The following is a 25,439-nucleotide window of genomic DNA, read 5'->3' as shown; positions in this document are numbered from 1 at the left end:
CACTGAGCTGAATGATTAATGACACCCCCGGGCCTCTCTGGAGTTCTCGCTGTGGTATCTGAGGGCATCACAAACATTCATAACTTGGTCTGAGCAACAGCCCTGTGTGACCCGGGAAACTGAGACACGGGCACAGGGAGTCCTCACACTCACCTCCCTGCTCACGTCCAAGTCCTGGTGTGATTCTCACACGAGGCAGCCCCTGCCTCCTTCACCCCGATACAGCAGAGGCACTGGGGAACTTTCCTGGCTTCTGCAGCACCCTGGTGGTAGTGGACAGTGACAGAATCTGAGTCCTCCCTCCAACTCCCTTCACCCAGAGGCCGGCCACCGTCGAGGGCTCCCCTTCCTCTCAAGAGGACACAGTTTGCAAGAGACACACGTCTGGGCTTGTTGAAAGGTGTTTTGAGTGAGCCTAGACACACTCGAGATTTAACGTTTTTTATTTTTTACAAAAAGCATCACCATCGGGTCATTTTGCACTAAGTCGTTACAATATATTTTTTAAATCTGGTCAAAGATGAACCCTTGCTATGGCGATGTAAGGAAAACACGCAGGGATAGCTGCAGCCGACAGAGCAGGGGTCTTGTAATCGGGTTTGCCCACCTCACAAAGCCTCGATTCTCACCATCCAGCTCTGCTGCTCTGTGTTGCACTGACAATGTCTTTGTAAAACAGACTAGCAGAAAATTGCGTGGCGAGGGTGTCATCACTGTAATTGAGCACCGAGTCTATAAAGACCTTGTAAGGGTCACAGTTGTTGCGTTGGCTTACAAGGTGGTCTCCCAGCATGACATCCAACTGCCTGAAAATAGATGCCGCTGGGTAATTCATCAGACCCACCTCGGCTCCCCTGGTGAGTTCAGTTCCGTCCACTTTTACAGTCTGGCAACAAAGCGACAGCAGCGGGCTGTTTAACATAACCTGCAAACAGGGTTTGAAGGAGCTCTCCCCTGACATCTAGTGACAAGCTGGGGAAGAGGACGTGGGGAGCGCTTCTCCTTTGCCCGGGCACACCCACGCTGCCTAGGTGCTCGGCATGATGGGATTGCTTGCCCAAAGGGTCCCTCTTGGCTGGTGTGGGATCCCCAGTCGCCTTGTTATTGGGGCAGGGGCACTAAAGGGTGGTTATCCTTGTTGCGTGAATCGAGGGCAGCAGAACTGTACTTGGCACATCCCGACTGAGGGACTCGCCCTCAACTGAACGGCACTCGCTAGGCAGGGGACGTGGGTGCCAAAGCCCAGTGAGTTCAGAAAAGGTGATGATAGGTACTTGTATTGGGTGTGTGTCTGTCTAGTCTATTTGACCCTTTTATCTGTCCACTGTATAATAACAGAGCTAATTAAGACTCAATTAAGAGTCTTATTACAGCCCCGGGGTGAAAGGCCAATATGGCTTTCTGGTAAGTGGCTACCAGTACTGGCCTGTACACAGCTGATGTTAAAGCCCCAGCAGCTCTTTAAGATCACTGCCCTTTTCTACCCATCCCCTGTCAGTGGCCTGGCCAGTAGGGACCCTACTGGCAGGGCTGCCGATGTGGGGCCTGGTGATTTAAAAGGGCTTGGGGCTGCAGTGGCTGGAGCCCTGGGCCCTTTTAAATCATCGCCGGAGCCCCAGGCAGTGTGGGCCAGGCAATGCGGATGGGCTGGCTGGGGGAGGCCACCCCAAGCACGGCAGTCAGGCAGCCTTTGGCGGCGCACCTGCGGGAGCTCCGCTGGTCCCGCGGCTTTGGCGTACCCACCGCTGAATTGCCACCGAAACCGCGGGACCGGCGGACCTCCTGTAGGCGTGCCGCCAAAGGCTGCCTGACTGCTGCCCTCACGGCAACCGGCATGCCACCCCCCCTTGGCTTGCCGCCCAAGGCACACACTTGGTGTGCTGCTGCCTGGAGCCGCCCCTGGCTTTGTCATAGTTGCCGTAGACAGTGGGGTTCCCATAATTTATTAGGGTCACTATAGTGTTTTGCTTGTTAGAAACCTTGCCCTCTCCAGGAATGCAAGTGCAGCTTGACGATCACCTTGCCAAAGTGAAATGGGACGCGTCTCTTCTGGTCTGTCTTTATTTTGGGGGTGATGGTGCCGATGTGGTGTTTACTGACAGGCACGTAATGAGGTTTATCATAGGGGATGTAAACCATTTTTCACACCTTCAGAGAATTTGAGGGGTTGACATCAGCGGGTCTGGTACTTAGAGTTTTGTGAAAGTTCCGGCTGTCACTCTTTATAAACTCAGGGAACATGTCGAGGTAGCAAACGGTGTTGTGGGATGTAAAATATCTCCATGTAGCGGGGTGGTCACTGGCTCCTGCCTGGAAGGGCTTCAATCAGCCCTGGGAGAGGGCTGGGGCAGAGAAAAGCTGGGCTGATGGAGAAAGCAGCCACAGCTGTAGCCAGTGAAATCAAGGCCTCAGCTGGCCCTATTTAAGAAGCTGGGAGCCAGGAGCTCAGGAGACTCTCTCTAGCTTCTGAGAAGGAGGGACCTGGATGCAGGGACCTGAGCAGTGGACCTGAGTGGAGCAGGGCTGGGGAAAGGCAGAGGAGCTGGGGAGCTCCAGCTTGGAAAGCCCCAGGCTGTGGCCTAGCATTGGGCCAACAGGTACTGGGGGTTGCAGAGGGCAGCCCCGGGGTAGGCCAAGGCAGCAGGTCCAAACCCTCCTTGCCAATGCTGAGTGGCTGACACTGCAGTCTGCCCCAGGGCGCGGGGGCTAGTTGGTAACTGGCAGTCGCCTACAACTGAGGCCAGGTGGGGATTTGAGGGTTGAGGGGTTCCCCAGAGAGGGGAGACCCAGAGGCAGAGGGTGGGGGTATTGCCAGGGGGCAGCACCCCAGATAAAAGGGCAGCGGGATCTGGGAAGGACACGGCACCCAAGCAGCAAGCGGGACACTGGCCTGCAGAGGGCACACCAACGGCTGGAGAAGAGCTAATTCCCACGGACGACCAGCAGGAGGCGCTGCCGGGTGAGTCTGCGCCTGCTTACACTCCACATCCGAGATTTTGAAGTCCTGTTAAATCGCACCACAACCCCCGCTTTGACTTCATTATTAGTAACAAAATGGTGAACGCCATTAACGCCGCTTTAACAATCTGCGTAAAGGTTTGTTTAAAAATTATTTTCCTCAAACGTTTTGTAATTTTTGAGGCATGCGACCTTCGCTGAAAACAGCTTTAAAGGCCGTGGATACTTCACTGCCCGTCTTTCTTCCAATTTATTCTTATCCTGATTTTTCTCTTAAGAACTGTGTCTCAGGCATGAGCAAAAACACCTGATGCATGAAAGATTTATTGCCACATGACTCTCAAAGGCCTCTAGAAAGGTGTTGTTGAGATTTTCAGAAAAGAAAGAGCTGTAACCTCCCTTCCCCCTGCTTTTAGATTTACAAAACCCCAAGTTGGTTCCTACCCCATTACACTCCATCCTTGACCGTCACTTCTTATCATTTACTCAGCTGTGCAATGTCTTCTCTGTTCACCTCGTCCACCAGTGACTCCCATGAGCTGCAGGCACCTTCCTCCACACAGGTGGACAACAGGAGGCCATCATGCTCACCAGTCTGCCTCACGAGCACTTGGGTCATGGGGTTGGGTTTTGACGTACTCATCAATGGCTGGGCCACAGGGGTCCCCTCGGTCGCTCCCTCCACCTCACAACTGTCGCTGATGTAGGGCTTTCTCTGCAGGCATCCGAACTCCCTGGGAATTACAACAAATTGCTAAATTCTGACTGGAGTGGTGAAGGAGTCCATGTTTCCTCTCAGCATTTCCACAATTTCTGGAAACAAACAAACAAAAATCATGTTATTGAAACGAGACAGCCTCTTCCATGCAGTGTTGGGACTTCTGGGGCGGTGCTGCCAGCTGGCCAACCATTGTGCTCCAGAGATTGGGGGCGGGGGTTCCAGCCCAGAGCCTTGCACTATACCTATATGGATTGATAGAGGGTGAAATCCTCGCTGATTGGTAGACGGTGGTGGGAGGAGTTCTTGGATTGGTTACACGAGCCACTTCCAGCTGGGAACCCTCCCCCAGAACCTGCCCCAATTGGTCAATTCTGCTCTTGCGGAGGTTCCATGGAGCTGAAACCCACCGCGATTGATAGTGGGCAGCAGGAGGAGTTCTTAGAGGGGTCACATGCCACCCCTTGCTTCTGGTCATATGTCAATCTTGACCCTGGAAGTAATATACCACAGGGTGGGCCTTATGGTGAGAGGTGGGAGGGGCCTTAGTGGCCACAGGGCGGAGTCAAAGTTTGATTGACAGTAGACCCTTTTACTACTCATGGCTCTTCTCTGCAATTGATCAACATCCCTCACAAATTGTTGTCCCCAGAACTGGAAAAGGATCCCAGCACAGCAGTTCCACCAAGGCCAACTCCAGAGGGAAATCACCTCCCTGCTCTTACGTGAGATTCCCCCTATTTATTGGGCCAGAGAGACCAAGAGCACAAGTGAGAGAAAGATTCTGTACCTGGGAGGTGGGAGTCTCAAGCTCTTGTTCCAATGAATATTTCAGTTACACACCGTGGGACAGCATCAGTAGGAGGCAGAAATAAGTTCTACGGGCAAAAGGGTTTTCTGTCGGTATAACTGCCCCCATGCTGGGGCTTTAACCTGCACAGAGATGTCCCAGGAGATCACACGCCCTAACCAGCTTAGCTGTGCCAGCAAATGATTCTGGTGTCGACCTGGCCATACTCTTGTGTGTTCAATGACAGCGAGATTCTAGAGAACAAGGCTGCAACTTCAGAGATGCGCCGATACAAAACCATCACCTACCAGTTGAATCTGAGCCTCGCATTAATACATTGATCTAAATAATCCCCAGCTTTTCCATCACACTGTTCATCCGTCAATCTCCAACCACCCTCTGTCTCTGACCTTCCTGGTGATCCTAACTCCTGGATTCTCTCTGGAAGCCCCTTATCCATCTCTACAACCTCAGGGAGCAAAACTGGCCCGAAGCGCGACGAAGGTCAAAACGCTCTTCTCCACTCAGTTATTCTATAACTAACTTCCCCCAGCCGGGTGCAACGTCATGTTCGTGAGATCCGGCTTGGCACAACACACTTGAGATATGGCGGGTAAGAAAATCTTTCCCCAATGAATATTTACACAAGTTAACAACAAGGAAGTTAGCGACCTGTTCTGGGAATGGGAGGGGAGCTGTCGTAATGGAGCAACTCCATGGCCATCCTTATGTTTTGTTATGACGGTCTCACCAGACCCCCATTTGGTGTCAATTGGCCATTGCTCCATTGAAGTCAATGGAACCAGATCCCCCACTGTGTCAATTGGCCCTAGCCCCACTGGAGTCAATAGGGCCTGACCCCCATCTGCTGTGAATTTGCCATTGCTTTATGATCTACACACCTCAGGATCTGGCGAAACACCTCTAATGTGCAAACAGTCGCACCTCTACCCTTGTGACTGAGCTGAGTATCACCTCTTATCTTCGTTGCAAGGACCAGCAGACTGTATGGAACCAGTTCTATAAAACAGAATGGGTTGAAAAAGGGTCAATTTGAACTGTGTTTAAAGAGGGAGTGTCCAGGTATGAGTCTCGTATAATGTTACATTTCAGTAAATGATTCACTTTTACTCCCAATTTCTGGAATAATCCAATTCTGTCTTTGGACTATATATAGAGGAAAGGGGCTGTGCTAGACGGGCTAGTGAATCTCTGAATTTGGAGAGAACTTGAAGGTGAACAGAACCATTGTGCGGCTGAAGGTAAGAGTTTTTAATGCTGTTAAATTATTGTTTGTAATCTTTCACGATCTGCTCCAAAGCGCGTAAAGGCTGGAGATATATTTCAGGTGGAAGCTCCCATTGTAAAACCCCCTGATGACGACAGAGCAGGGGTAAAGCGGCGCAGTTTATGCAAAGGAAAAGCAGCCCCACTCATGGAATGGTGTGTGAGCGAAATAGGGAGATTTTCAAAGGCAAAACTGGCAGTCAGGGGGCCAGCATCTGCTGAAACTCCCTGGGAGTCGGGCCTCGAACTCTCTTCGGCTGCTTTGAACATCCCAGGCTTAGGGAGCAGAGAGGAACCAGTTGACGTACTTGATTTGGACTTTCAAAAAGCCTTCGGCAAACTCCCTCACCGCGGGGCAGTAAGGAATCGAAGCAGTGCTGGGGCGGGAGGCAAGGGACTGTCATGGAGCAGAAATGGGACAACAGCCAGAGAACAGGAGTTTGCAGCGTTGTAGCCATGTGGGTCCCAGGATACTAGAGAGACAAGCTTGGGTGGGTGAGGGAAAAGCTTTTATTGGACCAGCTTGTGCTGGGGAGAGACAGAAGCTCTGGAGCTCCGCTGACCCGCAGAAGAGCTCAGTGCCGCTCGGACGCTCGTCTCTTCTCCCACCTTCTGCCTCTAGAAAACAGAGCTGGAATTCAAGGGAATTTTGTGTGATGGCAAAAGCTTAAAAGAGGAGGCCTCCAAGTTCTACACTAGAAGAGAAAAGCGAAGACGCCGTTGGGCTGCCCAAGGGGATGGAGATAATGTGAAAACACTGCAGTGCCCCTCTGCAGACCAGCAGGATGCTCTGACCCTGGCGCCCCACAGGCCGTGCTGGTCGCCCCATGTCAGAAGGGACAGTGCAGATCTGGAGCAAATACGGACGAGGGAGTGAAAACTGGGCCAGATCCCTGCTGGGGTCAATAGGTCGTAGCTCCATTGCAGTCAATGGGGCCGGATCCCCAGCCGGTTTACACCAGTGTAGCTGTTGAAGTCAATGGACCCATTTGCTTGCTAGGGCCCTGGCCGTCTGGCAGTAAGTACCCAGGCTATAGGATGATTTGCTGTTTAACTGTTTCCATCTACATTCAATCTATTTGGTGTAACAAGGTGTGAGTCGGGGCAGGTCGTGTCCCCGTGACTCTCACTGGCTCCATTTGACGTCTCCGCTTTGCTGGTCACCATGATTCCGTCCGGAGCAATGACTTTTACAGGGATTGCCCTACGGAGCGCCCGTCTCCGGATGTCCCGGAGCCCCCGCTCTGCTACTGCTGGGCATGTCTGAGCCATGGGGAGCTGGGAGAAATTCTCTAACCAAAACTTTTCTCCACTGAAAAATGCAGGTTCAGGGTGACTGAAACATTTCACAAATTTGTATCGATTTCGCTGCATTGCTTCAGCCGGAAAAATTCTAGGAAAAAAAATCCTGAAAAATGGAAACGTTCTGTTTCAACACTTCCAGAATGAAACATTGAGATTTTTTTCAATTCATTTCAAAGTTGACGGCAATTTTAATTTTAAAACCAATTTACAAATGTTTTAAAACGCTTGAAAATGAACCAAAATCATTTTTCATTTGACTTTTCAGTTAGATGAGAATTTTGGGTCAACCAAAAATGATTTCCCCCCCGATCTTTTGGAACTGCCAGTGAACCGCAAAATTGGTTATTTGTGCATCTCTGTTGCTTGGTGTTCTTCCCCTGCCCCCCCCCCCCGAATCTCGGCTGTTATTCCCTTTCCCTCCTCGTTGCAGTCTTGACTCTCTCCTCCTCCCTCCCGGCAGCGCTCGCCGTGTCAGCCGTGAGAAGCTCCATTCAGCTCCGAGCACGGCCCCGTGCGCCTCCCAGCACCAGAATGGTTTCCTTCATCCTCTGCCTCCTCCCTGCTCTCCTAGCTACGAGTGCACAAGGTGAGTCATCCGCTGCTGTGGCCAGGTAACTCCCCCTGGACTTTGACCCTTTACACCCCCCGGATCCCCAGTCAGGGGAACATCCAGCATGTGCAGGGAGGGGGGATTAGCTCTGGGTGGGGTACAGGGCCCTGTCTACACTACGGCTACTGTAGCCGCTTACCCTCAGCGCTGTAGCTGGGCTGGCAGAGACCCGTAGTAGAGGTGTCGCCTGTCCCAATGGGCGGGGGTTTCCATCCCTCTAGGAACTCCCCTCCCCGAGCGATGGTAGCCGTGTTGAGGGAAGGATTCACCCATCGACCTCCATCTCCTCCAGGGGTTAGACTGGCCTAACTGCAGTGCTCAGGGTGTGACTTCCCCAAGCACCGTAGCTATAACAACCTAACTGTTGAGTGTGGACCAGGCCTGAGACACCGTTACTGGACACTGCCCTGGATTCTTATTCCCATGAAGGCCCCTCTGCCCAGCTTTGGCAGCACAAAGGGGACTCCATATAAGAGTAAATGACACTGCTTGGGGACTGAGTGTAACCTGGAATCAGGCCGACAATTTCCGGTAGCAGGGGGCTCTCCAACCGAGCAAACAGAGGCAGAATGAGCTCCAATGGCTTGGAGTTGAATTTAGACCAGTTGAAGGTGGAATTAGCCCTGGCAGCAGCTTCTCGAAGAGTGGGGGGTGGATTCTCCATCCCTTGGAGTCTTTACACCGAGATTGGACGTCCTTCTAAAATATCGGCTCTAGCTCAGCCATCAGATATGGGCTGGATGGAGAAAGGGCTGGGGGAGGTTCTCTGGCTTGGGCGATGCAGGAGCTCAGACTAGAACAGCATCAGAGCCTGAAAATCTAAATCTCTCTAAAAGAAAAGTTGTGAAGCTGCTGCACTTACACAGCTTGCGTGCAGGGTGCTGTACATAAGGACTGAAGTGCGGAGATTGTTCACTTCCATGTCGCCAAGGGGTCTGTGCGTGTCCACGCGCTGTGGTTAATGTGACTGTATCAATGGTAATTTGGGGAACAAGAGACAATGAATGTCCCTTTGTTCTGTTTAACACAGCTTTTGCCTGACAATTTCCATCCTTCCCATCCCCCACATATTGCAAATGGCTGGGCTGATCCAGAGGGATGTGGGCAAAATTGGCTTTAACTAAAGCTCAGGGCCATGTAACCAGGTGTAAACCTGGGGGGACCAGTCCAGTGGAGCCTTCCCAATGGGGATCAATCCCCACGACGCTATGGGCCAAGTCACTGGCTTCTGCACCCCAAACCTTTCCGTCAGACCCCTCTGCTGGCCGGCTGGGAGCCCAGAGAGCCTGGCCGCACTCAACTCAATGGTGTTTTCATGTTACACCCTGAGCAGCTGATCTCCCAGACAGAAAGATGGATGATAGGGCGGGGCGGGGGGAAGCACACAGTGGCCTGGGCATGGGGGGAGAATGGGGGACGGGAATGGGGGGCACACAATGCTCCTGGCATGGGGAGAGAATTGGAGACCTTGGTACAGGGAGGGGGGATAGAGCCCCTGGCATTAGTTAGGGGGTGGGGGGTAGTCTGGTGACCCTGCAATAGATGGGGATGGGAGGGTAACTCGAATTTGTGAGGGCAATGGGAGGCTGCCAGGAGACCCGGGTCATGCAATCGACACAGGCAACAGGTGGGAGGTATAGCTCAGTGGTTTGAGCATTGGCCTGCTAAACCCAGGGTTATGAGTTCAATCCTTGAGGGGGCCATTTGGGGATTGGCCCTGCTTTAAGCAGGGGGTTGGACTAGATGATCTCCTGAGGTCCCTTCCAACCCTAATAATCTATGATTCTATGAACACACGCTGAGAAGCGAGCAACTCTCCGGTACTGTGAATACCTGCACAACAGGAATGAGATTTTGTGTGGGCGGAGCTTGGGAAGAGCACCATCCCCTTCACCCATCCCAGTTCTGACTCCCCAGGTACCACTGGCCCAGGGGCTGAAATTGTGCAATTGCTGAGTGTCCCAGAGGAAATCAGGTCCATTAATCCCTTGGCTAATTTAGAGCAGAGGGGGAAGACTGGGGCTAAAGGACGTGCCAGAGGTGACACTGTTACGCCACAGTAAAAAGGAAACACTCCTTCTTCTTTCTCCAGCACAAAGCACAAAATGCCATCAGTGCTCCGGCTCAGCAGACTCCTCCTGCCAGCCTGCGGCAGGGACCTGCGCAGTAACAGCGGGTACAGGCGGCTGCATTATAGTGGCAGAAGAAAATACACTGAGTAAGTGATATTGCCGTCAACCCAGGCACACCCTACCCCACAGTCTGTCACCATCCTCATCGCCAAGGCCAACCCCAAACAGTCCATCCACAAAGCACATTCACCCGGCACAGAGCACTCAGTCTGTGCTCGACGCTTCATTCATTCAGGCAATGTTACTGTGTCTTACGTAGCAACTGGAAGACATGGCGGTTCGAAATCCTGGCCCCAAATTGCAAATCTCCCATTGACTTCACTGGGGTCAGGTTTTCTTTATTTACTGAATATTATTCACTAAGTTTTCATCTCCACAATGGACGGCTGCGCTGCAACAAGCGAAGCTGCTTTGGGTGGAGATGCCCATTCTGAATCGTGTTAAAAACAGGAAATTGGCGCTGAGATCCCTTGTACACTGCCACCTTGCTCCCAATGAAGCTGTTAGTCACTGCTCAGGGCTGGAGCCCTTCCGTACAAGATTTTTCCCCTTGCTTGGGATGCAAATTCAAAATGTTTTTTCCCTTTTGACTTAAACCTTCTCTGTGTTCAACTCCCTGAGCTCTTCAGGCTGGCGGATTTCACTAGTTCCCTTCATTTCTCCACGTTTGCCCTTTGGAATTGAAAATCTGAGTTACAGACCTGGCTTTGTTCATCCTCCCATTGAATTAAAGAGATTTAAGATTCCTTCCATTTACCCTGTAAGAAGGATGCATAGCACAGCATCAGCTTTAACGTGCTCTGTCATTATCTATCTATCTATCTATCCCCATCCACCCCATCTCTCTATCTATCTATCTATCTAATCTCCACACACCCATATCTCTCTCTCTCTCTCTTTCTGACCAGAATCTGGAAATTTTCCCAGCACAATCACAAATGGGTTTATTAAAACTTCCCCCCACTCAGGGTTTGTCTTCACTGCAGTTGATGTGGGCTGTGACCTGGGGTTTAGCTCTAGCATCCCCGCCACCGTCCCTATTAACCCCCACAAACCCTTTAACCCTAGTGGATACAAGCTGTGAGCTCAGGCAGGCTGTGCAGTTCAAAGTGTAGCTTAGACCCGGGTTCCACTTTAACTTTGCAGTGAGGACGCAGCTGTAAACTAGGTTATTTCACACAGTTTCTGATAGTCCTCCAACGCCTTCCCATAATTCCTTCGGGGCCGTGTTTTCCTGCCCTCCTTCCTACTCACTTCTGCTGTACTGAAATCACCTGCCGGTTTACACACCCCTTGGTGATATTTCAAACCCCACGTTCCCTGCAGCCGGCTCCGGCTCTACCCGGCTCTCAGGCAGGGACGCCGTCACAGAAACTTGTCCCCAGAGGCCTAGCGCTGCCCCGGGGTTAGTGCAGCACTGGCCAGGTGGTGTCCGGGTGGATCCAACCCCCGGGAGGCTTCGCAGTGCGGACGCTCACCCCAGGGCGTGGCTAACCCGGGTTCACTCTGCACTGCAGACACGGCCACCGAGTCCTAGTCCCCAGGGCCACAAGGGACCGTTGGGATCGTCTCATCTGACCCCTGGCCCAGCACAGGCCAGAGACCTGCCCCAGATCATCCCTAGGGCAGAGCTGGGAGAGAAACCTCCCTTCTGGCTTTACACATTGTCCCTGATGGAGAATCCACCCCGGCCCCTGAGAGATCATCCCAGTGGTTAATCACCCTCCCTGTGAAAAACCTTCCCCTTATTCCCAGTCTGAGTGTGACCGGCTCCAACTCCCAGCCCCGGGACGGCGTCCGACCTTCCGCCGCCCGATTGAGGAGCTCGTCAGTGAACGTTTGTTCCCCGGGTAGGTTCTGGCAGACGGGGACCACGTCGCCCCTGAACTGTCTCTGTGTTCAGCTCCACGGATCGAGCTCCTGGTGTCTCTCGTGCTAGGGCAGGTTTTCTAACCCTTCAATCGTCCTCACGGCTCTTCTCTGCCATTGACCAACCTCCTTCCTGAACGGTGGGGCCCAGAACTGGGCATAGGCTCCCAGCAGCATCGCCCCAGGGCCGGACACGGAGGTAAAATAACCTCCCTGCTCCGCCTCCAGGTTCCCCCACCAGCCTCTCAGTTCTGTTCTTTGTTTTCTTTCTTTACAACAGTTGGGGGAAAGACCACGGGCTTCGCCAGTGACTGTTTAGATGACTATAATATTGGCATAAAAGACCCCGTCACTGTCACTCTTGGGAACGGCAAGTATCTAAGGATCAACACCACACGATGCAACGACACAGATAACTGTAACTCGGGCACACTGGCAGGTAAGTTATGGGTCAGTTTTTATTGTCCCTGTTTCATGGCTTGTCCACAGGAACAGTGAGACGGCGCTGAGCCGGGGTGTGAATCCAGCTCTCCGTGTGCCCCCTGCTGATGCACGTGAACAGCTCGTTCCAGCACCTTGGCAGGGCACTAGCTCAAAGCACATTAACGAACGGTTCACGCGTGTCAGCAGGGCGCACGGGGACAGCTGGGCCGTGGCAGGCAGGGTAGATTTACACCCCGCCGAACCCTTACATCACCTCACCCATTGCCACAGTCGAATGGTTGATGTGGACAAGCCCCAGCAGAATCATATTTGTTACCATTTCTCCCCTTTACTGCCCCCAACGTCCATTCACTGGAATGTCATTTCTGTCGCCACTGAAATGCCTGTCGCTGGCGGGTCCCCAAACCAGGGGCTGGAACAGTCGGGGCCCTTGTGAAATCAGACGGGCGAGGGCTGCACGCGAGAGAGGGGGCAGCAGCCGGGCTGGGCTCCAGTCTAAACCTCCCTGAACCTGGCAGGCTCCACCTTCAAACTCGCTGGAGGCTCTTGGGGGGAGAATACACATAGCTGGGTGTGACCGGGGTCCCAGTGGGGGCCAGCTGTGGTCACTCAATTAGGGTGAACTGCAAAGAATGGGGCAGACAAACCCCAACAATCTGGTGGACATGCCAATACTTAGATTCACCAACCAGCATAAAACTGCTTCTCTAGTACCTTACTGGTTACTCAAATGTCCAAACAACACAGTTCCCTTCAAGTGATCCAGCCTCAGGCCTCCATCCAGGTACCCACGTCAAATATGATGAAAATATCTGTAACTCTTATTTCATCATATAATAGAAAAGGTTCTACCAATCCCAATGGATCAGACACATCACCTGCCAGGTTAATGAATGTTTCAGATCTTACACAGATACACGCTACAGCCAATTCTTATTAACTAAACTAAAATTTATGAAAAAAACAAAACAAAAGAGAGAATATGGTTAAAAGATCAGTATACATACAGCCATGAGTTCAGTTCATTGAGGTGCAGATTCACAGCAGAGATGGTGAGCTTTGTAGTTGCAAAGAGTTCCTTTAGAATTCAGTTCATAGGTCATAGTCCAAATCTCATATTCAGGGTGTACCAGCATAACTGGGACCTCAGTCTTGCGTCTCAAACTTCCCCTGATGACGTCTAAGCAGATCTGAGATGACAGAATCAGGACCCAAGGGTCTTTTATACAGTTTCATGTCGTCTTTGGCAAGTTGGGATTCCTTCCCGGAACAAAAGGTCATTAGGATGACGTTGAAGGATGCCCATCACCGGTACTTAGCTATAGAATTAACATAAGGCCATTTGCTTGTTCCTCCACCATTCCCGGTACATTTCAAAGAGAGATGAATATGGAGATATCCCGTGTTTACAGTTAATTTAAATGACATCAGAATACAGCCCAGACCGGGACGAGTGATTACAATGTCCACCCTACTCATACATATGTAAATACACGAAACAAGAAATATTATCTCCCCACATGTCTTCTGTGGGCTATTTATTTTGCAGGGCGTTTAAACCTTTCTAGCCATGAGTCACACTGGGATATCGGCACCGAGGGGCACAGCTTACCCCGGGCAGAGATAGCGGGAGGAGGGGTTGCCTTGTATAGCAAAGGTGTCTGCAGCTGCTCTAAGGTGACCAGATGTCCTGATTTTGTAGGGACAGTCCCGATTTCTGGGTCTTTTTCTTAAATAGGCTCCTATTACCCCCCACCCCGTCCCGATTTTTCACATTTGCTGTCTGGTCACCCTAACCTGCTCGGAGGCTGAGATGGGAATAGGAGACGGACTCATTGAAAATCTCCGAGTAAGGATTAAAGGGGGAAAACCAAGGGGGATCCATGGTAGGGTCAGCTACAGGCCAGCTAACCAGGAAGAAGAGGTGGAGGAGGCTTTTTTTAAACATCTAACAAAATCATGCAAAGCCCAGGACGTGGTGGTGACGGGGGGACTTCAACTACCCAGAGATCAGTTGGGAAAATAACACAGCCGGGCACAGATCCTCCAATAAAGTCTGGGAATCAGGGCCGGTGCAACCATTTAGGCCACCTAGGCAGTCGCCTAGGGCACTAGGATTTGGGGGGCGGCATTTTCTTCGGCAGCAACCGCGGTGGCTGGATCTTCGGCCGCCCCGGTTGCCGCCAGCATTTAGGCGGAGGGATCTGGGGCAGGGGAGCACAGGGAGGGCAAGTAAGGCGGGGGGCGGCACGCAGGGGAACTCCCCGCCCCAGTTCACCCCTGCCCCGCCTCCTCCCCGAGCACGCCATGGCTGCTTCACTTCTCCCGCCTCCCAGGCTTCCGGTGCCAATCAGCTTAGGTGCTGCAAGCCTGGGAGGTGGTAGAAGTGAAGCAGCGACGGGGTGCTCGTGCGCGGAGCAGGGGTGAGCTGGGGCGGGGGGGTGCCTCAGCGTGGAGGGTGGGGAGCTACCTCAGGGGGGGTGCCTCAGGGCAGAGCAGGGGAGCTGCCGGGGGGGCACCTCAGGGCGGGGGCTCGGGGACGGGGGAAGGCGCAAGGTGAAAGTTTTGCCTAAGGCGCGAAACATCCTTGCACCGTCCCTGCTGGGAATTCCTTGCAGACAACATTTTATAGCAATCTCCCCCACCTTGCCAAGGATTCAGTGCATCCCCCAAACCCCTCTTCCCCCATTCCTGTCCCCCCCATGCCAGGTCTGTGTATATGCCGTCTTCATCCCCACTCCCCCTCCCCTACCATCCTCCTTCTTTCTGCCTGGGAGATGAGTCATAGCGGGTGTCACCGGGTTACACCCCCGGGACGGTGAACAGAGCGGAGATGGGTGTCAATGGGACCGTTAACCAGTTGTTTGATCTGAGACAATGGCAGAGGTGGCTGGGCTGATCAGCTGGTGGCAGGGGGAGAGGGGTGTTTCCGATTTCTCCCAAGGATGGCAGGGTTCTGGCCCTCGGTGCCTAGAACGTGCCTGGAAATTCTGAAATTGATCGGATGTGGGATTCGGAGGTTACCCTGGGACAGACAGATGGAGCAATGCTGTTGGGCTGGGGATAGAGGCCTTTACACGCATGGGCAATGCAGGGCAGCGGGTGCACAACATGGGATAAATTAATCTGAACCCATCTCGTAACCATGTCTCTCTCTCTCTCTCTCTCTCTCTGGGTTCCCAGTGCCCACGGGGAGCACCACCGTGAACGGGCTGCAGTGCCCAACCTGCTTCGCTCTGAACGTCACCGTCTGCAACAGCCAAATCACCCCTTGTACTGGGGACGAGACCTATTGCATCGATTTCGCTGGGACGATACAGAATGGTAAATGCTGCCAGCTGGCCGCAGCGCGGGAGCTGCCCCGGGAATCTCACGCCTCAGGAACTCCCCAGAGAGCTGGTGAAACCTAGGGCCAGTCTACACTAGAGGCGCTACCGCGGTGAAACTGTAACCCATGAGGTGAAGACACTCTGTGCTGACGGGAGAGAACTCTCCCATCGGCACAATAAAACCACCCCTGCGAGCAGCCGTAGGTACGTTGGTGGGAGAAGCTCTCCTGCCGACACGGGTGCTTAGGGTGGTGTCACTTATGTTGCTCAGTGGGTGGCTTATTCGTCCCCTGAGCGCTATAGCTTATACCACCATAAAATGTAGTGTAGACAGGCCCCTAGAGTCTCCCAGACCCGCGGGCTGTGCTGAGCCCTTGGGCGGTTGGGAGCCGCCAAGAGGGGTTTTTGGCCAGAGGGAAGGAGTGAGGAATTGGGAAGTTTTCCCTTCCAGACCAGCTCCCGCCTCTCAGCGATGCCGCCCTGCCCCTGGCGTTACTCTCTTGCCATGGTGTAGCGATGCGGGACTCACCCCTGTGGCGCCTCCTGCTGGTCATCTCGGGGAATTAGCTCTCCAGTCTCCGGAGCGCCCTCTGCAGGCTGGTGTCCTGCTGCCGCTAGGCCCCTGTGTCCCTCCTGAACCTGATGCCTCATAATCTGGGGTGCTGCCCCCTGGCCATACGTCCCTCACTCTCAGGGTCTCCCCTCCCCGGGGAGCCCCCACCCCCTATCCCCACCTCGCCTCAGTCGTAGGCTACGGCCAGTCACCAACTCGCCCCGCGCCCTGGGGCAGACTGCAGTGTCAGCCACTCATCGCCAGCAAGCTTGGGTATGGACCCGCTGCCTCTCTCTGCATCCCAGTGCCTCTCTGGGGCCTTGGACGGGGCCCTGCAGCCTGGGGCGTTGCCAGCCTGGAGCTCCCCAGCCCCGCTAGCCTTTCCCCAGCCCTGCCTCACTCCAGGCACCCTGAGCTTCCCAGCAGCCCGGCCCCCCTCTCTCTGGAGGCAGAGAGCGAATCTCTGTGCCTCTGGCTCGCAGCCTCTCACAGGAACCAGCTGGGCCTGGCTGGGGGGTGGCCACAGCTGAGGCAGTTTCCCCGATCCGCCCAGCTTTCCCCGCCACAGCCCTCTCCCAGGGCTGTTTTAGCCCTTCAGGGCAGGGTAAGCACCCCGCTACACAGGGGAAGGGTTCTTATGTCACCGATGTAGAGCTGGGAGAGAACCTGGGAGTCCTGACTCCCAGCTCCCCCCGCCCCCCGTTCTAACCACTAGCCCCTAGTCCCCTCCCAGGGCCAATGAGAGAACCCAGGAATCCTAACTCCCTGTCCCCGCTTGCTTTAACCCACCAGACCCCTCCCCTAGCTCAGAGCTGGGGAGAGAACCCAGGAGTCCTGGCTCCCAGCCCCTGCTGCTCTAACCACTAGACACCACTCCCTTTATGTTTAACGTGACTAAGCTATTGCTCAGTGCAGAAGCTTCTGTTTTCAGTGTGTGTCCAGGACTCCCAGCGCTTTGGGGTGTTTATAAAATAACTGAAGTGAGCGGTTGGGGCTGCCGGGGACGGTGAGAGCCGGGTGTGTTCCCCGGGGGTGCCGGGCGCTGGGGAAGGAGCTGCCCCTGGAGATCAGCTGGTTCCAAACTCCAGCTTCAGTCTCCTGCGGAGCTGCAGAAAGGGGCGCGGGGGAGGCAGGAAGGGACCAGACGCCCGCCCTGCCGTGGCTAGTTACAGTGAGAGCAGGGAGAGCACCGGGTGGGTGGGAACGGGAGGCAGAGGTGGGAACCGCTGGATGGTGGAGACAGAGGTTCTGGGGCAGAGAAGGAACCAGAGCTGCCCCCCTCAATAACAGGCTAATTTTCCCATCAGGTACATCTTCAGATATATCAACATTTGTTGCAAAAGGCTGCGCAACTGCATCCACAAAAGACATTCCAGCTGGAATCCCCCTGGTTTCTGCATTCTCCACTTACAACTTAACAAAGACGACCTCCAATCCTGCGGAGAAAACACCCCCCAGTGGGGCCAGCCCGGCCCTGGGGCGATTCTCCTTCGCCCTCTACCTGCCTGGCCTGACTGGGCTGCTGCTGGTGAAGCTGCTCGCCTGACCCCCGCCCAGCACGGCCCAAGCAGCACCTGATTCCTGCGCGCTGCAGCCCGAGCTCTGAATCGTACGTTAATTCTATTGATTATTCACAAACTCCCAGTGCTCGCTGGGAGGTCTGACAGGTTCTGGTTCCTAGATCCGTCCCAGTGTTATTAAAATTGCAGTTCAGCTGGGAACCCCGAGGGGGCTGGTCGCAGCCCTTGCACTGTAGGAAACTTCTGTGTTTCTAATGGTTGATCAGCACATTTATGAAGAGTCCCAAAGGCTCCAGCCCAGCAAGGGGGACAGCGGTAATACAGAATGTCCATCTGAACTGCCCCGTTCTCGCACCGCCCCTTGCGGAACAACCGGAAACGTTAGACATTATCTTCCTCCTCACCAGCACCTTCCTCCTCATCACCCGGGGCCGTGATCCGGGCACCCCCCAAACGCTGCCTCTCGCTCACCTCCTGCCCACAGGCTGGGGTACGACTTGTATAATGTTACGCTGACGCCGCTGTGCCTAATGCCTATTCAGTAGGGGCTTCTCCCCTCCTCCTTATCTGTATCTCCTCACCCTGCCGATGTCGGGGTCCCGTCTCCTGTAGGTTAGGATGTTACTGATCTCAGCTTATTCTCAGACATGTCAATTCCTTGCCATGGCCGGCTTGTGGTCAGACATCTCCAGACGTTCCCGTCCTACAATATCCCAAAGCCGGCGTTAGCTCACGTCCCTGTGGCTGGCTGGTGTCATTACGGACAAACCGCCCCTTTAAACACTCTGTTCCCAGGCCCCTCAAATTTAGGGGTGACCATTGGGCCATTGATCTGTGCTAAAGTTCATAGGCCCCCCAAGCTTTATGGTATGTTCAGGTTTCCCATTGCTGAGCCCGTCCGCATAAGACTGGGGCGCTGACCGATGCTTTAGCCACATAAGAATTTGCTTCTCTTTCTGTGTGTGTGTCTGTGTATAAATAGAATCTGTATTAAAAAATCTGCCACGTTCCTGCTCCTCCCCCTCCCTCCCGGAGCTTGCTACAGCTGTTTGGCAGTGGGAGGAGCGGGTACATGGAGCGCTCAGGGGAGGAGGTGGAGGAGGAAAGGTGTGGGGGATAGGGGAGCTTGGCTGCCGGTGGGTGCAGAGCACCCACTAATTTTTCCCCGTGGGTGCTCCAGCCCCAGAGCACCCACAGAGTCGGAGCCTATGGCTACAGCCTTTGATTCCATGATCACACACTGTGCGTTCTCCACCGCAGCCCTGCCCCAGGGAATACGTCTTTTTCTTCTCGCTGGGGGGGCTACTCCAGGCGGGATTTCCCACCCAGCGTTCCAACCCTGCGCTGAGCTGAATGATGAGCTCACTGCCTGCGCCTGTCTCCAGAGTTCTCACCGCGGCATCTGAGAGCGTCACAAACATTATTGACCTGGTGGGACCCGGGAAACTGGGTTCGGCTTCACACACATGATGCTGGGTGTGGTTCTCACACTAGGCAGTTCCCCGCCTCCCTCACCCCGATACAGCAGAGGTGCTCTGAGGCCGTGTCTATGCCAGTGGGGGATGGTCCCGCTACCGCGGGGAACTTTCCTGGAATCTGCACTGCCCCGGCAGTATTGGATGGTGGCAGGATCTGAGTCCTCGCTCCAAGTCCTTCACCCAGAGGCCGGCCTGCTCTCGAGGGCTCCCCTTCCTCCCATCTGCATGGCAGAGTCTTTGTAACCCCAACAAGGCTGGGCCCAGGATCCCTGGGGGGCTGCACCCCCAGTCTTCTCGTGGTCACTTAGGCCAGGGGCTCGTGGGTAGGGTTGCCAGGCGTTTGGTGTTTTGACCGGAAGGATCAAAGCACTCAGCTGAGCATCACCGTTCTGTCGACCTAAGCTTTCAGCATGGACCAAGCCGGATCATAAATGACTCAGCCAGTCACATCTGGGCGCCTCTTTCTGGGCCAGATGTTATGGGCTGCACGGGGAACTCACGGGGAGACATTCGCCAGCCTGGGCTGTGCAGGAAACCAGACTGGATCACCGTGACGGTTCCTTGGCCGTCAATTCTATGCCAGGGAATCTCTTACCTTCAGCCCCCTGTGTGTCAGTGAGCAGAACAGAGACGGGGCTTCTTCCTTTCTTCTCCCAGCCTGAGCTCCTCTTCCCTATAGAGATATATATACATACGCAGCAGGCCCCTGTATCATATAGAAAGTGGAATCACTTTCTGACAATGATTTCCGATAACACAGCAGTTAGTGATCTCTCATAAAGAGGGCTGGAATGATGGGAAACCAGGTGATAATCCTTTCCCAAGAAAGCTGCCCGGATTTAACCCTTCGCTAGCCAACCCTCTCTGTGTTTCCGAGGCCTCACTAAGGCAAGCCAGTTGGTGCAGGTGAACGTCAGTCAGATGTCACAGAGTGAAGCCAAGCAGCTGGGCTGGGTTCTTAAAGCTGATTTCATTTCAGAGTCTAAGGCCAGAAGGGAGTGGTAAGATACTCTAGTCTGACTTCCTGTATATCCCAAGCCAAATAACCTCCCCCGTGAGTTCTGCACGCAGCCCATATCGGGGGTGGGCGGGGGGGGATGAGTGTGGAAACGAGTCACATCCTTTAGAAAGAAAGAAGTGTCTTGATTTAAGAATGGAGAATCCGCTCTGTCCCTATCTCCCGGGAGCCAGGACTCCTGGGTTCCATCCCCAGCTCAGGGAGTGGAGGGGGCAGAGGCAGCTCTAACTTTTTTGCCACCCCAAGCAACAACAACAACAAAAAAGCGCCGCCCCGCTGAACCAAAACCAACCTCTCCGAGCACCGCCCCGCCGAACCAAAACCAACACCCCCGTGAGCGCCGAACCAAAACCACCACCAACAAAAAAACCCGAGCGCTGCCCTGCCTAACCAAGATTGGCCACCCCTTATAAGGTGCCACCCGAAGCACGTGCTTGGTCGGCTGGTGCCTAGAGCTGGCCCTAGGAGGGATGCCTAGTGGTTAGAGCACAGGGCCGGGAGGGGCTGAGTGTCAGGACTCCTGGGTTCAACTAGGCAGGGGTTTGTCCTGATGTGACTCGCTGACCAAGGTGAGGAGTGATGGTGCAGAGTGCTGGGGTGAGGGGCTCCCCACACAACTTTGGGATGGGCATGACAGACGGCTGGGGCTGATCTGGGGCAAAGTGGGCGCAATCCAAATGTTTAGCAGGGAGGGGAATTATCCACCCAACAGTTCCCTAGGGCGGGGGTGGGAGCTCCCACCCTGACACTCAATAGCTCGTGTGTGTTCAGTGGCAGCCGAGATCCTAGAGAACAAGGCTGCAGATTCAGCGAGGTGCCACTATCAGACCACGCTGCCTGGCTGAATCTGAGCCAGGAGTCCATACGTGTTTATAGTTAATCCCCAGCTTTTCCATCACACTGTTCATCAGTCAATCTCCAACCACTCTCTCTTGTTAGACATCTGAAGAGCCTAACACCTGGATTCTGTCTGGAAGCCCCCTGCCCATCTTGACAACCTCCGGGAGCCAAGCTGGCCTGGAATGCAACCAAGGCTGAAAAAATCTTCTCCGCTCAGTTATTCTGTAACTAAATTCCCCCAGCCGGGTGCGACCTCATGCACATGAGACCCAGTTTGATGCCACCCCCTGGTATGGGGCAGATAAGAAAATCTTTCCCCAATTAATATTAACACAATTGAACGAGAAGGAATTTAACAACCTGTTCTGGGAATGGGCGGGGAGCTGTTGTAACGGGGCCAACTCCATGGCCATCCTTAGTTTCGTTCTGACAATCTCACCCGACCCCCATTTGGTGTCAATTGGCCTTTGCTCCAATGGAATCAATGGAGCCGGATCCCCAGCTGCTGTGAATTTACCGGTTCCTCTATCATTTACAGCACCTCAGGATCTGGATAAACACCTCTGGTATGCAAACATTGCAACTCTACCCGTGACTGAGCTGCGTATCGCCCCTTATCTCTGTTGCATGAACAGTATGGGACAAGTTCAATAAAACAATAGCTGATGGATTGAGAAAGGGTCGATCTGGATTGTATTTGAAGAGGGAGTGGCCTGGTATGACGGTCGTGCAATTTATTACATTTCAGTAAATCATTCACTGTGACTCCCAGTTTCTAGATTAATCAGACTGTGTCATTGGACTATATAGAGAGGAAGGGGCCGTGCTAGACAGGTCAGTGCATCTCTTTGATATTACAGAGAAGTTGGAGGTGAACGGAACCGTGGTGCGGCTGAAGGTAAGAGTTTTTAATGCAGTGTTAAATTATTGCTTGTCATCACTGATAATCTGCTGAAAGTGGGTAAAGGCTGGAGATATATTTCAGGTGCAAGCTGCAGGGATAAAGCGGCTCAGTTTGTGCAAAGGAAAAGCAGCCCCACTCATGGAATGGGGTGTGAGCGAAATAGGGAGATTTTCAAAGGCAAAACCAGCAGCGAGAGGGCCAGCGTCTGCTGAAACGCCCTGGGAGTCGGGCCTCGAACTCCCTCCGGCTGCTTTGAACATCCCAGGCTTAGGGAGCAGAGAGGAACCAGTCGACGTACTTGATTTGGACTGTCAAAAAGCCTTCGGCAAACTCCCTCACCGTGGCGCAGTAAGGAATCGAAGCAGTGCTGGGGCGGGAGGCAAGGGACTGGCATGGAGCAGAAACAGGACAACAGTCAGAGAACAGAGGAGTTTGCAGCGTTGTGGTAGCCGTGTGGGTCCCAGGATACTAGACAGACAAGGTGAGTGAGGGAAAAGCTTTTATTGGACCAGCTTCTGCTGGAGAGAGACAGAAGCTCTGGAGCTCCATTGACCCGCAGAAGAGCTCGGTGTCACTCGGACGCTCGTCTCGTCCCCCACCTTGTGTCTCTAGAAAACAGAGCTGAAATTCCAGGGAATTTTGTGTGATGGCAAAAGCTTAGAAGTGGAGGCCTCTAAGCTCTATGCTAGACCCAGAGTTCAAGTTACTCAAATGATCTGCAAGGGGGATGAGCGAGGAGGTGGTGAAATCTGCAGAGGAGGCAACTTACTGAGGTTAGTCGGGAACCTCAGCGAGATCGAACGGAGCTGGATCAATGGGTAACACGATGGCGGATGAAGCTGAGTTTTGATCAATACAAAGTAACGCACATGGGGGCTGAGGGGGTTGAAGCCTCCTAGATCTGACAGGTTCTAACTGAACCAGGCTGATCCAGAGAAGGGACCACTGTTTTTGCCGCCCCAAGCAGTGCGCCAAATTGCCGCCGCGGACATTGGGGGCAGTCTGTGTGCTGTTAGGGCAGCATGCGCATTTCCTCGGCGGCAGCAATTCGGTGGCAGCTTCTGTCTTCAGCCGGAGCTGGGAGAAATTTTCTAACCCAAACTTTTCTCCATTGAAAAATGCAGGTTTGGGGCAAATAAAACATTTCACAAATTTGTGTCAATTTTGCTGCATTGCTTCAGCTGGAAAAAATTCTAGAAAAACAAATCCTAAAAAAAGGAAAAGTTTTGTCTGGATATTTCCAGAATTAAATGTTTTGATTTTTTTCAACTCAAAGTGTCTTTTAATTTCAAAACTGCAGTCAATTTTTATTTTAAAACCAATTTAAAAATATTTTTAGATACTTGAAAAAGAAACAAAACCATATTTTTGTTCAGCTTTTTAGTTAGATGAGAATTTTGGGCCAACCAAAAAAGATTCCACTTCCCCTCCCCGATCTTTGACAATTGCTAGTGAACAAAAAAATTGGTTATTTGTGAGCTCTGTTCCCTGGTGCTTTACCCCCTGAATCTCGGCTGTAATTCCCTTTCCCTTCTCATTTCGGTCTTGTCTCTCTCCTCCTCCCCCCGGCAGCGCTCGCCGTGTCAGCCGTGAGAAGCTCCGTTCAGCTCTGAGCCCGGCCCCGTGGGCCTCCCAGCACCAGGATGGTTCCCTTCATCCTCTGCCTGCTGCCTGCTCTCCTAGCTACAACGAATGCACAAGGTGAGTCACTCGCTGCTGTGGCCATGTAGCCTCCCCCCCGGACTTGGACACTTTACACCCCAGGGATCCCCAGTCAGGAGAACATCCAGCATGTGCAGGGAGGGGGGATTAGCTCTGGGTGGGGTACAGGGCCCTGTCTACACTAGGGCTACTGTAGCCGCTTAGCCACAGCGCTGTAGCTGGGCTGGCAGAGACCCGTAGTAGATGCGTCGCCTGTCCCAATGGACGGGGGTTTCCATCCCTCTAGGAACTCCCCTCCCTGAGCGATGGAAGCCGTGTTGAGGGAAGGATTCACCCATCGACCTCCATCTCCTCCAGGGGTTAGACTGGCCTCACTGCAGTGCTGAGGGTGTGACTTCCCCAAGCGCCGTAGCTATAACAACCTAACTGTTGAGTGTGGACCAGGCCTGAGACACCATTACTGGACACTGCCCTGGATTCTTATTCCCATGAAGGCCCCTCTGCCCTGCTCTGGCAGCACAAAGGGGACTCCATATAGGAGTAAATGACACTGCTAAGGGACTGAGTGTAACCGGGAATCAGGCCGACAATTTCCGGTAGCAGAGGGCTCTCCAACCGAGCAAACAGAGGCAGAATGAGCTCCAATGGCTGGGAGTTGAATTCGAAGGTGGAATTAATCCTGGCAGCAGCTTCTCGAAGAGTGGGGGGTGGATTCTCCATCACTTGGAGTCTTTACACTGAAATTGGACGTCCTTCTAAAATATCGGCTCTAGCTCAGCCATCAGATATGGGCTGGATGGAGGAAGGGCTGGGCGAGGTTCTCTGGCTTGGGCAATGCAGGAGCTCAGACTAGAACAGCATCAGAGCCTGAAAATCTAAATCTCTCTAAAAGAAAAGTTGTGAAGCTGCTGCACTTACACAGCTTGTGTGCAGGGTGCTGTACATAAGGACTGAAGTGCGGAGATTGTTCACGTCCATGTCCCCAAGAGGTCTGTGTGTGTCCACACGCTGTGGTTAATGTGACTGTATCAATGGTAATTTGTGGAACAAGAGACAATGAACGTCCCTTTGTTCTGCTTAACACAGGTTTTGCCTGGTGATTTCCATCCTTCCCATCCCCCACATATTGCAAATGGCTGGGCTGATCCAGAGGGATGTGGGCAAAATTGGCTTTAACTAAAGCTCAGGGCCATGTAACCAGGTGTAAACCTGGGGGGACCAGTCCAGTGGAGCCTTCCCAACGGGGATCAATCCCCACGACGCTAGAGGCCAAGACACTGGCTTCTGCTCTGCACCCCAAACCTTTCCGTCAGACCCCTCTGCTGGCCGGCTGGGAGCCCAGAGAGCCTGGCCGCACTCACCTCAATGGTATTTTCATGTTACACCCTGAGCAGCTGATCTCCCAGACAGAAAGATGGATGATAGGGCGGGGCGGGGGGAAGCACACAGTGGCCTGGGCATGGGGGGAGAATGGGGGACTCTGGTATGGGGGATGGGAATGGGACGCACACAATGCTCCTGGCATGGGAAGAGAATTGGAGACCTTGGTACAGGGAGGGGGGATAGAGCCCCTGGCATTAGTTAGGGGGTGGGGGGTAGTCTGGTGACCCTGCAATAGATGGGGATGGGAGGGTAACTCGAATTTGTGAGGGCAATGGGAGGCTGCCAGGAGACCCGGGTCATGCAACCAACACAGGCAACAGGGGGGTGGGATAGCTCAGTGGTTTGAGCATTGGCCTGCTAAACCCAGGGTTATGAGTTCAATCCTTGAGGGGGCCATTTGGGGATTGGTCCTGCTTTGAGCAGGGGGTTGGACTAGATGATCTCCTGAGGTCCCTTCCAACCCTAATGATCTATGATTCTATGAACGCACGCTGAGAAGCGAGCAACTCTCCGGTACTGTGAATACCTGCACAACGGGAATGAGATTTTGTGTGGGTGGAGCTTGGGAAGAGCACCATCCCCTTCACCCATCCCAGTTCTGACTCCCCAGGTACCACTGGCCCAGGGGCTGAAATTGTG

The 25,439-nt window shown here is 53.5% G+C and overlaps 1 protein-coding gene across 1 annotated transcript; it reads left to right on the top strand.

The window, feature by feature from the left end:
- The first annotated feature begins 7,589 nt into the window (after window positions 1-7,589).
- Window positions 7,590-17,594, top strand: LOC123351791 (phospholipase A2 inhibitor and Ly6/PLAUR domain-containing protein-like). Its single transcript, XM_044991427.1, has 5 exons — window positions 7,590-7,644; window positions 9,761-9,886; window positions 11,950-12,108; window positions 15,297-15,437; window positions 17,303-17,594. Exons 1-5 carry the CDS (start codon window positions 7,590-7,592, stop codon window positions 17,539-17,541), a joined length of 720 nt encoding a protein of 239 aa, XP_044847362.1. The 3' UTR covers window positions 17,542-17,594.
- Window positions 17,595-25,439: the final 7,845 nt, after the last annotated feature.

This window comes from Mauremys mutica, chromosome 17 (assembly GCF_020497125.1).
Source record: "Mauremys mutica isolate MM-2020 ecotype Southern chromosome 17, ASM2049712v1, whole genome shotgun sequence".
Lineage (NCBI taxonomy): Eukaryota > Metazoa > Chordata > Testudines > Geoemydidae > Mauremys > Mauremys mutica.
This window is presented reverse-complemented; position numbering and strand designations above follow the sequence as displayed.

Excerpts from the sequence above, each read along its gene's own strand:
- LOC123351791 (XM_044991427.1), top strand. The coding sequence starts at position 7,590 with ATGGTTTCCTTCATCCTCTGCCTCCTCCCTGCTCTCCTAGCTACGAGT. Across the intron at positions 7,645-9,760 it reads CCTAGCTACGAGTGCACAAG|CACAAAGCACAAAATGCCAT; the intron begins GTGAGTCATCCG and ends TTCTTTCTCCAG. Across the intron at positions 12,109-15,296 it reads TAACTCGGGCACACTGGCAG|TGCCCACGGGGAGCACCACC; the intron begins GTAAGTTATGGG and ends CTGGGTTCCCAG.